The 15,463-nt window shown below is 37.0% G+C and overlaps 1 protein-coding gene across 1 annotated transcript; it reads right to left on the reverse strand.

Moving 5' to 3' along the window:
• Window positions 1-5,750: 5,750 nt before the first annotated feature.
• LOC5573601 (45 kDa calcium-binding protein) lies at window positions 5,751-13,400 on the reverse strand. Its single transcript, XM_001654685.2, has 3 exons — window positions 12,661-13,400; window positions 5,994-6,672; window positions 5,751-5,928 (listed from the first exon to the last, which is right to left on the reverse strand). Exons 1-3 carry the CDS (start codon window positions 12,909-12,911, stop codon window positions 5,854-5,856), a joined length of 1,005 nt encoding a protein of 334 aa, XP_001654735.1. The 5' UTR covers window positions 12,912-13,400; the 3' UTR covers window positions 5,751-5,853.
• Window positions 13,401-15,463: the final 2,063 nt, after the last annotated feature.

Below are 15,463 nucleotides of genomic sequence, written 5' to 3' on the forward strand. Positions count from 1 at the left end.
CTAACCACAAAAGCAAACCTCTCTGCCATGCCTTTCCCCCAATCCATACACTCCCGCATGAACTGGCGTGGATGCAGTGGAATATACGGTCTACGTGGGAGCCAGTTCAATGCATCATCAATTCCTCCCCCTTCCCCTCATTGGTCAGCATTCTGACGTGGCAGGTGCCATTGTTGCCTAAAAATAGAAGATCACCAGCACTTATACACTGAGGATGCCTGTTAGTCCCAAGCAGTCATTCGGTTGGTTCCTTGTGTAAGTGCAGCTGATCTGGCGATACTGGAGTGCATCCACGGGCGGCCAATCAAGCTCAAGCTCCAAGCTCAAAAGTTTTTTTTTATTGCTTTATTATAGAGACTTTCAGCCCTGAGCTGGTTTCCTCTCTTTTGAAAGAAAAGAGTTAGGGTAATTTTTACAATTTGTGGGTATATCAAGCTTTTTTTTTTAATTCCTACGGAATTCGAGGATGTGGACTTAGTTTTCTCCAGTTTCAGGTGGATGGCCTTCGGGGGTGTAGTCGTCGTTCGTCCATTTAACATATCAGTAAGCATGTTTCATCTAGTCCCGTCCGTCAACCTTGTCATAAGTAGTTACGCAGGTCTATGTTGATTAATAGTAGCTGTTTTTAAGGAATTCGATTATTGATTTTTCTCTGTCTGCGTCGTTGGATAATGCATCTCTAATGCTGAGACCGATGTCATGTTGATCGCGGATGATTTAGAATGCAGGGCAATTGATAATCAATTGATCTACCGACATATGGGTTGAGCACACCGTACACTGTTTGAGGAAACCATCCCGGGGTCCGAGGTCGTGTGAGAATCTGGTATAGCCGCAGCGTAGTCTAGAAAGTATTCTCTGGTCCTGCCAGTTTTTTGTGTCGGTCCAGCGATGTGGGTTGCTTTTTATTTTCCGTAGAAAAGGGTCTCGAACCTGTCTCCATTCGTTCTCCCATGCCGAAGTAAAAACTGCTTCGATCCATATTTTCAAATCCGCTGCAGGTACTTCGGGGTTCGCTGGTATTATTGATCTGCCTTCTGCTGCCAGCTTGTCCGCAGCTTCATTTTCCTTGATACCGCAATGGCTGGGGACCCAGACATATATGGTGTTGGTGTTTGAAGCTGATCTGATAGCTTGCACCAAAGGGTGTTTGTTCTTTGGGTTCTCAAGGGCTCTCAGCACACTTGCTGAGTCGGTGATAATAGCTGTGTTCTGTGACAGCCGAAAGGATAGCCGTAGCCTCGGCTGAAAAGATCGAGGTGGGTTGGGGCAAGCCTCCGCATTTATTGATATTGGGACCAAAAATGCCGAAGCCAACTGCAGTAGAAGTCTTTGAACCGTTAGAATAGAAGAGTTCATAGCCGTTCAACTTTCTTTTGATAAGTTCGTTGAAACGTGGGATCACAGTTGTGGGATTCAGGTTTTGTTTGGTTGGTATGTTAAGTGTCCATAAGATCCTGGGTGGAGAGAAGTCCCACGCTTCGGGGGCGGGACGTTTCGCATAAGGACATTTCGCATAATTTTATGGGTGGACGTTTCGCATAATGATAGTTATATGCCTTTTTTAAAATGCTACCTGTTCTTATATGAAACACGCAGACCCGCATCGCGGTTGTTTTTGGTGTGTTTGCTGGTGATAATTCGAAGCAGGTTTAGTCGACTTTCACATTGTTTTTTGATGATAGTTCGATTTTGTGTTTCCGATGCACACTTGGAAGGTTCTCGTCGTTTAGAACTTGACCGAGTGTTGCGAAGTACGTGCTTGTGCCACATCCTTGACGAAATGCATGTTGTCGATGGTCGAGGAGACCGTTGTCGGTGTCGCGGATGAGTTGCGTTAACCTTCGATTGACCATACGTTCCATGACCTTACTACAGCAGCTGGTCAAGGAGATGGGGCGGTATCCGCTCGGTTCAGTACGATTTGAATCCTTTTTGAGAATAGGGATAACTAGGCTGTGCCGCCATTGAGCGGGAAATGTTCCATTTTTCCAAATTCGGCTGTAGTTTTTAAGTAAAACTCTTTTTCCGATGGGTGGAAGGTGACGAAGGAGAGGATAGCTAATGTCATCTGGCCCAGCTGATTTTCCTTTACCGTTTCCTAATGCAAAGGACAGTTCGGCAGAAGAAAAGGGTTTGTCTAATTGGTCACATTGGCGACTACAAGGAATTGCTATGGATTCAACGGTAGTCGAAAAATCGTCAAGCTGAGTAAAATCAGGGCTATAACCGCTCTGAGAGCATAATTTAGCGAAGAAATAGCCAAGAATATTAGCAATTTCTTTTGGGTCCCTGGAAATGCTGTTTTCGGTGTTAATGTCGATACCGTTGATGCCGCGTTTCCCTTGCAACGCGTTTACGCATTTCCACAGTTCGGAAGATGAGCTGTCACTGCTTATACCGTTCAGAAAATCGTCTTATGATTTGCGCTTTGCTGCACGAACTATTCCCTGCATATGTTGCGTTTTGAGCGGTAGTCCTCAGCTACTTTTTCGGCGTTAGGGTGATCTTTCGGAATCCGCGTCATTTTTCTTAGGGCTTAGGGTAGAAGTTGATCGAGAAAACCAGACAATCTCTGCTCAAGGTTCTTGCTATCCGATGTTGGTATATAGATGCTGACGATGGTTATTGGAAAAGGAGATTCAACTCTAACTGCTACTGCGATCAGATCTGATTTAGGAGTGACGTGAACGTAGGTTGTTGACTTATGGATTCCAATTGCTGCAGACTGGTGTTTGTTCCCCCTTTCCGGATCCAGTTGTATTGGCCTTGTAGGGTTTTTCCCATGGTTGTAGTGTCTGATCTATGAACCTCCTGAATGGCTATTATCACGGGTGTAGACTCTGCTATTAGCAGTTATAGGTCAGGAAGGTTGTTGAAATAGCCATTCATATTCCACTGTATCGCTAACGATAGTTGCTTCGTCTTCTTGCTACTCGCGTTATCTTGGTGTGAGTGAGGGATTCTTGTTCGCGTACTTCGTCTGCATGCTAGTCCCACGGGTTTGCAGGGAGTCTCAAGACTGGAATCAGGTCGCAGTGGATCTTCACAGCCAGGAGCAGCCAAATGCGGCCTTTCGAGCGGAGGGGACATTGAGGTCGCAGGAGTAAAAGTCAATAAGTATGAAGGACCAGCAGCTAGAATTGTGGTGTTGCCGATTCTGTACTTCCATTGGTCATATTGGCGCGTCCGACCGGGCATCAGGAGGAATAGGGTTATTAAATTGTAACAGGGCCGGTGGATCTTTCTCCTGTCTGGAAGCCAACAAACGCCGGTGGTTGCCTAAACGATCCGATTCACATGAGGCTTTCCCGCTATTGATGCTACGGCTACTCGAGGCCTTTTCTTTGTTTGTCGTAGTTTTCTTAGTTCTCTCGTTGTCCTGGAAGAGTATGAAGTTATCATGCGACCCATTGTTATCCTTACTCGGCAAAGCCTTAACTCCCTCGCTGACCGTTTCAGAGGAGTTTGCCAACGAACGCCGGAGGTGCGCACAAGATAGATTTAGGATCCTCTAATCCTTTTTTTTTTTTTTTTAATTTCATTTTGCAGGTCGATAATTAATTTTTCGAGAGGCTGGAATTCGATGCTGCTGTTGGGAACATTTTTTGAGGACATTTGCTATCCTTTTCAACCATTTGTACAGAGCGAGCTTCCAGTTTCGCAGACAGGTCCGATATGGTTTTGTCTTTACTATGGACTGCAATGCCTGCGAAAGAGCGTTGACCGGTGCTTGCTTCAAAAGCTCTTCTGGCATCGGGAAAGACAAACCTCTATCTACTCCAGTGGTCACCAAACTGCGGCCCGCGGGCCGCATGCGGCCCTCGTAAAGGTTTTGTGCGGCCCGCGAACACATCTAGAATGTTAATGTAAAATGGCCCGCGTGTTACATAAAAGAAATAAATATATTCTTGTGTCTTTGCAACTATGTTTTCGAAAGTTGATCATTATTATATGAACAATTTTCCTGTGGGGATTGATGGAATATCGACCGTATTTATCAGCTCAGGAATAACCAGTTAAGTGACAGAAGCTGCTATTCGATACAAAAATGAGATGGTTTCGAGGTTTTTCTGAGAAGTAAAAATTTAACTCAAAATTCACAACACGAATCCTCAAATGATGAGAGTGCATCGAAATGCAAGGATTTTTACTGATACTCTTTCTCTCTTGCTTCTATGCTCACTCTTACTGACACTTTAAAATAACTCTAGTGACTCGTCCAAACAAAGCCTCGTGGAGTTGTGATTGCACTCTTTTTTGATGGAATTTTCCTCCGTTGTGTTTTGTGTCGCGTCTTCCTCGCTCATATTTTATTGCCTCTCTGCTCAGTATATTTTCGCTACCTTACAAAGAGGCAAAGACAGCAAGCTTTCGAACTCTGGTGATGCTGCGGAGCCTGGGGATAACTGGAAATATGTTTGAGACCGTATCTCTTGAATATATCTTGAATCAAAAAATCCTAAATAAGCCAAGGGTTTAAAATTAGTTTCAAGTGCCTATAAATTTCTTCACATCGGTTTATTGATAAAATTATAGTTCCTTTGAAGCAGTGTAATCTTCAAGATTCATAAGCATCCAAATTTAAGGAAGGATTTCAGGGAGCCCAGCTCCAACCCGTATTAATTAGGAGTCTGATTTTGTTTTATGGGACAATATTTTCTGTATTGTTTCGGTCAAGACCTTCTTCAACAACAGATAACCGAAGGACCACAAAACTCATTTCCGTGTTAATAGAAAAAGATTCATATTTTTTGCATTCTCATTGAAAATTTAAAAAAAATCTCAAATACGTTGTGGCCCGCGCTATGTTTTGAAAACACCTAAGTGGCCCGCATAAGCATATAAGCTGAGGACCACTGATCTACTCGTATGTGCTGTATTGCGTCCTCGTTTTGGTATACACCGGACAATTGCGGCTGCCGAGCGAATGGTCGCTAGACTTACACCGAGCACAGTATGCAGGGTTTTGGCATCGAACACCTTGTGTCAGTTCGTGTTCCTGGTTGCAGTTTCCACACGTCGGGATTTGTTTCTGGCATTTTTGCCTGGTGTGACCGAATTGAAAGCACTGGTAGCAGAGCATTGGTGCGGAGTAGTAGGATCTGGTTCGAATTAACCAATGTCGATGTGTTCGAGAAGTGTGGTTCCACCTATAGTGAGAATCACCGTGGGTGTGAGTTCTCTACTTTCCCCTACTTTCCTGGTTATTCGACGGATACCTATGATGTATTTACAAAAATAGCAGTTTTTCGCAAAACTAAATTAAAATGTAAAGCTTTGATGACATTTTTCGCACAATCAGGCAAATTTAGCTAAATTTGAAGATAATATTATATATAGGCAAGAGTTCGAATCTAGTGTGGGGAAAAAGTTTGCTGGCTGGAACTCAAAATATCGATAATTTTATGACAGCCACAAACTTATGTTTGCAGAAAATTACATACCAAAATTTTCATCAAAAATTGCTCAAATCTTTGGGGATTTGAATTTTAAACTTGTAACCAACTATTGGTTATTGAGTTATTGGGTCACCAAGTGGCTCGGTGGCTTAGTTGGTAAAGCGCCCGTCTAGCATACAAGAGTCCTAGGTTCGAATCCCAGCCGATCACGTGGATGTTTTTCATAATTTCACCCATAATTTATCCACCATTACCACGCGTAATGAGTTCATTAATTTAATAACCATGCGGATTGGATTACCGAACAGCTCAAGTCAATTTATAAAATTCGTATTTACAACTTCATGATTGTTTGGGATTTGCAATAAATTTATTTCTGTTCTGGTCATGGTGCTGTCATGTATAGTAACAAATCTCTCTATCACATTTGGTTTCTACTAATCTACTAAGCCTAAAATTCATCATGGAAACTCTCAGCAGTATTGATCATTTTCGACGAAACAAATATTGAAGATTTAGCTATTATCTGGAATGGAAAACAAGACTTTTAGAAACTGTTCAAATTTAGAACTTAAAACTGTATTGGCTTACCTCATGTAGCGTCAGTTTACGATCTGCGTTCTTATCAGCCAGCGCGAACAACGCTGAGGCTTCCTGGATAGCATATCTTGGATGACGTGGATCCACGTAGGACAACAGTTCTCCGCGGTCAGCTTTGCCGTCCTTGTTTTTGTCAATTATTTTGGTAAATTCCTCCTTACGTTCCCTTTCGGTTTGCGACAGTATTATTTTCTTACTGCTTGGATCTGCCACTCCATTGGGTAGGACATCGGAGAATTCACCGACCGTTAGTTTGTCATCTCCATCGACGTCAAACTGCCGCAAGATATCATCTACCAGGTTCAGCAGATTAACCGTGCTGGACTCCGGGTGTCGAAATGAGAGAAACTCGTCCAGCGTCAGGCTTAGAGGATCGGTTCGCGCTGCTTCCATCCAGAGGGCTTTATCTCTGGCGATGGATTCTTTCACCTTCCGATCCAATGTGTCGAAAAGGGGTTTCTTCATGTGGCTTTCGGCAATTCCTTTTTCACGAAGAGAATAAATTTGGTACTCATCCCAGCTGACTAGTCCGTCACGTGGTTTCTGATCGATCTCCACGAATGTAGTTGGATTTTGACGGATTGCATTGTCTATATGGTCCCTTATTTTAAAGTTAATGTATTTGGCAAGCTCTTGCACGTTTAGATGTTTATCCCTGTTTGTATCGGCCCTGAAAAGATAAGTCATTGATGGGACGTTAGAATACATTTTCAAATCTTTCTAAATAATGCATGCTAGAGTTTTAAAATTTATTGTCCAACTTCTACGATTGGGAGGCACCGAAGCCATACTTTTTGCATGATATCGTCCAGATTTAATGCTGAACGAACTTGGCTACCCCTCCTAAAGTTTAAGTAAATTCATGAATATCGAGTCTAAAACATGGCGACATAACAAACTAAGAATTTGCAAATCAAATCCAAAGGACTGAAGTGATAACTGAATTTATTTTCAAAGTGATGTTACATATTTTATTTAGAGGAATTTTGGGAGAATTCAGTTTGATTTAATCGGTGGTCCCTAATAAAATTCCTGTGAAAAATTCCGAGAAAAAACGAATGTTTTTTAAACAATACTGCGTTTGAAGTTTGAAACATTTGAGGGCAAGGTTAATATCATTTATGTAGAGTAGGAACCAAAACGGGCCAATGTGACTTCCTTGAGGAACTCCCGATGGTACAGCAAAGTGCTCAGAAGACATTTATCTTGTTAAATGCTGCCGAAAAGTCTATATAAATTGCATCAACTTGTTTACGAGCTTCGATGGTTTTGATAATGAAGGATCTGTAGCTGACTAAATTAGTAGTAGTAGATCGTTTTTGCATGAATCTATGCTGGGTTTCAGGTACATAATTCAGGCAGTGATGTTTGAGAACATCCAGTACAATCATCTCAAACTGTTTGGACGTTGCAAACAAGGAAGCAATTGTTCTGTAATTCGGAACTTCCCCTTTAACGCCTGGGAAAATATTCGAATTTGTCCATGAATTCGGAAAACATCCAGAATAGAGCGAACGGTTGAATCGCGTTGAATATAGTTGACAATGGCTTAGAAACTGATGAGCTGCAACTTTTAAGAATAACAGCTGGTGATCGCGATATCATCGTATATGATAATATTCTAATCGAGTCAACAACAATCATAACAAAATATGAGATAAAAATTCTGTATGAAAATAAACAGAATAATAACAATTTTTTTAGCACCAGTGCCGGATCCGGTCTTTTCTGGGAGCCTGGGTCAGATCTCTTGACAGGGACTCCTGGTACAAAATGAGTGGGAAACGCTAATCATAGGAAAGTTTAGTGGGTATTAAAAAACTAAAATATCAGGAAAACTTAAAAAAAACTGGAATATAACTTGGATTGGACTATATCTACATCACTTCGTGAATGTTGCCAGACATAATTTACCTGTATACAAAAATGAAAAAGTCGTACATGATAGATAATCTTTCTCAATCAAGCCCAAAACTAAAAATGTTTCAGTTCAGTTCAAGACTATATGATTCATCGGGACTTGAATTACAATTGCGAAGATTATATGATTAGTTTTACCCAATTTTGCTGCAGATTATTTTTTTAATGCGACCTTCCTTAGCCTAGTGATGTCCGCGGCTACCAAGTAATGCTGAATCTGGGTTAGAAATTTCCTTGACTTGCCACACGATATACGAATGTGAGAATGGAAACTTTGGCAAAGAACGCTCTCAGTTAATAACTGTAGAAGTGGTCATTGAACACTCAGCTGAGAAGCATGCTCTATCCCAGTGCTGACATAATGCCAAGAAGAAGAATAATAATAATAATAATAATAATAATAATAAGATATTCATTTAATAAACTTGAACGATAATCGTTATTGAAACAATAAGCAAATCGATAAACTATTTTATTTTATTGTGTAGTATTGTTCTGATTTGCTACTGTTATTGTTAGAAAAATGATCTTTTCGCGATTGAATTGAACAATACACTTTTTGCAATTTTGTTGTATATCGGCCTACTTTTTAATAAGATATTTATCGACATAACGGCCTACTTTCCCTACCAAAAGAAACAGTGCTGAATAGTGCTACTATGCATGGAACCTCATGTGGATTTTCTTGAAATATGTTTATGCTCCAAGAAGTTATCCAACAATAATCGCATTGATCATAATTGCAAAAAATGTTGTATGCAACTCGTTGCAAAACTCAATTTTTCCAGCACTCATCGTATTCATCCAACGAGGCTTGCCGAGTACGACTCGTACTGAAAAATTTAATACTTACTTTAACTGAAAAAACGAGTGTTTAGCATCGCTTGAATCTGATATTCAATTAGTCTCTGTGGACTAGGAGCAATTACTTTCAAAAAAGCACATGAGCTTTACTCTCGGTCAACTAACGACAAGTATTTGCTATATGAGCCTTCCCCAAGGCTCATGTCTTAGTCCATTGCTTTATAATTTTAATGATTCAGATATTAACAACAATTTGGAAGAACAGAGCACGCTTAGACAATATGCAGATGATGCCACAATCTATGTAAATAGATGTTTGGCAGAATAGTAGTTTCAGTACCCTGACATTAAAATCATATGTGATTTACCGAGTATCTACGCCTTTTCAAGATCATTCTTTGACAAAGAGCAATGTAATTTTGGAAGTATTATTTCAGAAAGCTGCGACAGCTTGCTTTGTATTAACCCGAGAAGAGTTTATTGATGTTTTACAAAAGCATCAATATAAGTAATCGATAAGTTAGTTCATTATGAAAAAATGAAATCGAAGTTTGTAATAATTTTTATTAAACATATCAGAAATGAATTTACAATAGTGATATCTATTTCACGCAATATCAAGAAGATTAAATCCTCAAATATTCATTAGTCATGTGTTTTCAAAATTACGAAAATCCCTTTTTTATACTATTCGCCAATAAATAAAATTTCAATGCGATGACGTCTTGTTTTGTCGATAAAAATGTTATCATAAAAGTTTGCTAAACATGATCGGCCAGAAAATATTTTTTTTGAGTGCATTCAATATTTATTTTATTTCAAAAACTAAAAAAAGCCCTTTTAAACTTTTTGGCTGCAAATCAAAAATTAAATCATTTTTTTTCGGCTTCAACGCCTCTCACAAACGATCCGGAACAAGTTTAAAGCTGTTTTTTCTCATTTCTTGGTGAATAATGAAATTGTATTTATATGTTTGTCATAGATTGTGTTTATGCTTGCAACTGGTAATAATTGTCAAACTAGAATGAGCTATACATCGTTGGGATATTTTTTTCTGTTAATGTTATCCAATTAATTAAATAAACAAAGACCTGTAGTTTTTTTACATCGGTCAAACTAATAGAAGTCCATAGAAAATGTATGGTTTGAAATAGAAAGTTTTTATTATATTTCAATTTATTTTACTAGTATTACGAAAAAAGTATTTACATAACTGTTTTTATTTAAACCAAAATGTAAAGCGATGATTCGTGAATTTGTTTATTTATGTCCAAACGACTTATGCAAACAATCTAAGGTTGAAAAAACAACAAGTTATTACTTTGCGTTTTGATTTAAAGAGAAAAAAAGGTAAAATAATAGGATGTATCCTAATTTTTTAAGTAAAATAAATTTTGAGTGTTATCTAATATTTAATTCTTGCTCAAAAATGTTCACCAGACATTTAAAAGCAAATTATTTCCTAAAAAACAACCTATCATTGCTTTCCATCACCATTGATTTACAGACTAACAGGCTAATAACATGTTTTAGAGTTTTAGCTCTTCAGGTAAAAAAGTGTAAACGAAAAGCTTTATTTCTGCTCGAACGCGTTGACTAGACTCTAACAACAAAATATACATATAATTACCATGAATTTTGATTTACAGGCAAACAGTTAAAAAAAATAAGATTTTAAGTTGTTTTTGGGGAAATTTTTTTTTGAGTGTTTTCCAAAAATTATATTTCTACTCAAACATATTTGCTAGAGTTCTAGAATGAAATTTATGGCGAAAAAATTTGAATGATATTAAATTTATTTTGCTAAAAAGTTTTTTTAGCAAAATAAATTTTAAGTGTTATCTGAAATTTTCATTTTACCCTAAACATGTTAACCAAACTTCTATAGGCAAATAAATACAAAAAAATATAAATGTAATCGCTTCGAATTTAGATTTATAGGCTAATAAGTTTAAAACTTTGTTTGCTTGTAGTTTTTTAAGCAAAGGAAATTTTGAGTGTAATCAAAATTTCTCTTTCTGCTCAAATATAATCACTGTGCTTATACAATCTTATTTATCTCTAAGAACTACATGTCTTTGCTTTGCAACTCGATTTATTGGCATACAGTTGTACAAAATAAGTTTTTTCAATGTTTATTTTTGGTAAAATAAATTTTGAGTGTTTTCATAGTTTACTATTCCTTTCCAAAGATGGTCACTGAATTTCTACAAGAATGTTCATCCCAAAAAAAATATATGTCATTGCTTTGATTTTTAGACAAAGAGGTTGTAAATTTTTGGTAAAAATGTTTTATGTATAATCCAAAATAACTATGTCCGCTCAAATATGTTCGTTGCTCACTGGACTTCTTCAGTCAAATTGATGTCAATAAAATCACATGTCATCGCTTTGTTTTTTTAGAAGCAAACCGTTTCAAATAAACAGTGTTTATTATTATTTTTTAGTAAAATAAATTTTGAGTGTAAACAAAAACATCTATTTCTGCTAGCATGCTAAAACGGTTTCACTGCACTTCTGCAAAAACTGCATGTCATAAAAATTACATGTCATCGCTTTGAATTTCGTTTTAATGTTATATGGAAAATATATTTCCAAAATGCTAGGAAGTGTCTATTGCTAAATAACTTTGTGTAGACGCATTTATTAAGAATCAATTAAAATGAACGTGGATCTTGCATGATACTTGGTTCCATTGCTGAAAGAGTTTTCGAAATCACTTTGAAAACAACAAAGATATGCTTTGCCAAAGTTGGATTTCCGACTTTTTCAGGAGGTTGGATGTGCACAAGTAAGGTACATTTGATCATGCTGTGGTGCCATCTGGTGAGTGAATTCCAAAATATAATTACCACTGAGTGGAAAATATTAGGTCTATGAACAAGTTCTCCAAATATAACATCATTATATTTTGAGTTATTTGCGAAAATCACTGCCCTCAAAATAGGACGCTGAGCGTTAATGGATGAAAGGATTAACAATCATATGTGTATTCAGTTGGCTATTGATTGTTGAAAAATTTTACTTATAATTGAACTTCCATGAGTCGGTATTGAAAATGCCATCAACTCACGGAAATATCGAGTTATGGGACAGATTATCCTTGGAAAGCTGTTTGAGGTCACCAAGAAATGTTGTTTTCAGTATGGTTCTATGAGTCGATATAGAATCTTTCAATCTTTATTTAGTGCGAGTACCGGACACCTAAACCACTTAATTCATAATTAAAAAAAAAACATTGATTTTATGTGATCTTGTTGCCTATTAATGATAAATGTTATCATTTTTATTATCACTTTTGTAGCGTACAAAGATAAATTTAAAAATATAAACATAAATGTTTACATCAAGTTTAAGGAGATATGTACACTTTTTATCGGATTTCAAACATCTCTATTTTGCAAAAGGCGTACATTTTTCAAGGGTGTGTTGTTCCAGGCAAACATTACTTTTTATAATAGTTGGATTTTCTTCTAATACACCATATCTTGATTGGACCATGATTTCTCTGTTTTTCGACCATGTCCGGTATTGAGTGCTGTCTGGTACAGGGGGATATCCCTCTTCCGTGAGCTTCGATGAACAAATAAAATTTCAATTTGAATCTAGGAATATCAAAATGATATCAAATTCAGATCTAGCAATTTTTTATCAATAACTTATCAATATGTTATTAAGAAAAATATATTTTTTTTATTGAATAGATTCTGTTCGGGTGGACATTTACAACGTCCTCTATGGGTAAAAATATGAAACCATGTTATGTCTGCAACTATTTGTCCTATTCAACGTTCGTTAAATATTGCTTTAGTTGAGCTTATGGAATCTAAGGGTTAAAACTTTAAATTTGTTATACACTTGTGTCATTTTTTTGCAATACTTATCCTGAATTTGTTAAATATTGTAATACTTAATATTAATAACGTTAACGTACTTATTGAAGGCCATAGTTAGCTCTTGCATCGCATCCTCATCCACGTTGTATATCACAGAATTCGAGTCGCCGTCACTCTCCGCTGTATCCACATGGTTTCTCTTTCGCTCCGGAGACCCACTGGGGGAATTATTGGCAGGAAATGCAAGCATCAGTACACAGGTGATAAAAGCCAGATAAAATAACACGGGCAGGAGTGTAGACCAGCGGGGTATTCGCATATTACGCAATATTTTTACGATTAAGCCCATTCTGTGGCCGCCGGTATTATGCGCTTCACCGCTCCTGAGTGGTAGCAATCTCGTTTTCAGGTATTTCAATGTATTATTTGTTTTCGATAGCTCACTTTGGCCTAATGTGAAAGTAGATCAAAACGATTCAAGAGCTCCACGATATCTTCGCTTGCTGGTTTACAAATCCGTAGTCAATTCCACATATTTTTCAAACGTAGCTTTGGTGTGAATCACATTTTTCCTATGGAAAACCAATATCCTAATCTATGCAATCAATCTGTTCTCGTAATCGCTGCACAGCTGACATTTTAACTGAATAATGAAAGTGAAAGAGAAACTATAGCCGTTCGGCACAGCCAGAGACCCGATCCACTGCTCATGTCTCTAAGGTCTGAATATATGAGCAGCAGCTTTACTACGACTGTGCAAAAGCCGTGTTTCGGAAAGTGAGCGCCAACCAGTTGTGCTCTGGAAATGTGACGACGAGTAACAATCCCACGTTGCCCCACTCGCCAAAACAAAACTCGTGAAACTGCTCTTTGGTAAAAGATACCTACCATCTGGCTTAATCAAAACAGTTTAGTCTGCATTTGAGTATACGGCTTCATCAGTATTGGGGGTATTGGGAGAGTAACAAAACAGAGAACCGAATAGTATCATGCATGGCTTGTGTAAATTTGATTGGTGGACGCTGAGAGAGGTTGGAAGTATTCATGTTATTGGAAGCTTTAATTGAAACTTTCGACCGAAGCTGAAAGAAATAATCCATCAAGTTTGTTCTCCAAGCTTTGTTTTTTTCTTCTAATCATATCTGTTGCATTTTGTTTTTTACGTTTGTCGTACTTTTTTCACTCACGAGTCGATTTAGCCTTTTTTTTCAGTTTCGCAACTCAACTTTGCAAACTCTACTGTATACCTATTAGAGTAGCACAAAATACAGATTTTTGCTTCAGTCCACATTTTGGGTTTCATTTTAATTCCAAACTGCAACTCGATCATTTAAATTAAAATTTAGCGCCAGCCTTTCAAAGTTTGTATGGGATTTATAATGGGAAAATATTCATAAGTGATTTTACGATAAAGAACATTGCCAAAGACCGCAAAGTAATCGAACACTTGTTGAAAAAGTTATTCAATGAAAACTAATGGGCAAGGTGATTTCATCAGTTTCAAATTAATATGTGCAAGGTGATGGAATAATCTGTAGCAATAAGCCCAGATAAACCCTTAGAAATCAGAATCAGAAAAAAATATAAAGATTACCAAACATATTTTCTATATGCAGCAATCCACATCCTTCATTCAAAATTTTCAACATTTGCTCGTTTAAATCAAAGATGATTTATATGTTATTTCATTTGGTAGGTGGCAATGAATTCCATAATGAACATTTTCTGAACGACTTACTGTTTGTCTGAATCATCGTTTTCAAAATCGACAGGTTTCAAAATTTTATATCAGTGATTTAGAAAATTAGAAAATTGTATTTCTATTATGATTAGTAAGTCAAACAGCTGATAATTTAAAAATATCATTTGTCATGGATAGAATATTTCAAAACCATTCTATTATAAAAAATATAGCTCGAACACTGAGTTCTAGCAAGAGAATGTCAGATATAAATTCGATTCTTATGGTCTCCTGGTTCATACATTGTGTGCAACTAGAAAAAAATTTCGATGTCTTCCTTTCAAATTTGGTACACCATAGCACTCGGTGTGGATTTTATTGACACTGGTTCACCAACTCTTCAGAAGGCTGGTTAGCCGTAAACCACGAATCATAATTAAACAAGTCTTCTGAAGGGTTTCATAAAAGAAAATTTTCTGACATTTTTCCTAAAAAATATACTGCAAGAATTTAATGAGAAGTTTATAAAACATGCATATATATTAGAATATTTTATAACATAACATTCTCATTGAAGAAAATGTTGAATACAAGTTCGAGAAATAGCACACGTGATGAGCGATTTAAATATGAAATTTTAAACACTTTTCTTTTATTTCCATAAAAATTACCTTAAAAGTTTTGCAAAACTTCCTCTTGTACCAAATCCTCGTTGCGCTACTGCACCATACTATTAGTTCAAAATGCACACAAATATAAAAAAAACATGACTGTATGTTTGTATTTCCGAAAAATGTTATAAATAATTAATTATTTTATAATTTACAAATGTCTGAGTCTCATTTATGGTATTATAAAAAAATATTGACATTCACATTCTTCACAGGAAAAATATCTGGTTTACTCTGATCTTAAACTGGTTTTCCATTAGTTATACGGAAAATAAAATATGCAGAGACTTGTATAGTAGTCATATGCATTCAACAAGAATTTTCGATAATCAATAGAGATTTGAAAACATACACCCCATTGTAACAGGGGCAACGGACAAACGTTTCTCTCGCCAAGAACCTGAAATCGAATCTCAACCCGGAGATAGTCATTTATAAAATTAGGTTTATAATAAGGTCATTGGCACTGAAATGAACTATCCCTGGGGTAAAAATCGCATAACGTTTTCATATTCATAGTATTTTTCAAACTCAAAATTACAAATTAAA

Source organism: Aedes aegypti, chromosome 3 (genome assembly GCF_002204515.2).
Source record: "Aedes aegypti strain LVP_AGWG chromosome 3, AaegL5.0 Primary Assembly, whole genome shotgun sequence".
Classification (NCBI taxonomy): Eukaryota; Metazoa; Arthropoda; class Insecta; order Diptera; family Culicidae; genus Aedes; species Aedes aegypti.

Bases quoted from the DNA above. Each gene is read 5' to 3' on its own strand.
- LOC5573601 (XM_001654685.2), bottom strand. From the start codon at position 12,911: ATGGGCTTAATCGTAAAAATATTGCGTAATATGCGAATACCCCGCTGG. The intron at 6,673-12,660 runs GTACGTTAACGT...TTATCTTTTCAG, and splicing joins CTAACTATGGCCTTCAATAA to GGCCGATACAAACAGGGATA. The intron at 5,929-5,993 runs GTAAGCCAATAC...TTTCCATTCCAG, and splicing joins GTAAACTGACGCTACATGAG to ATAATAGCTAAATCTTCAAT.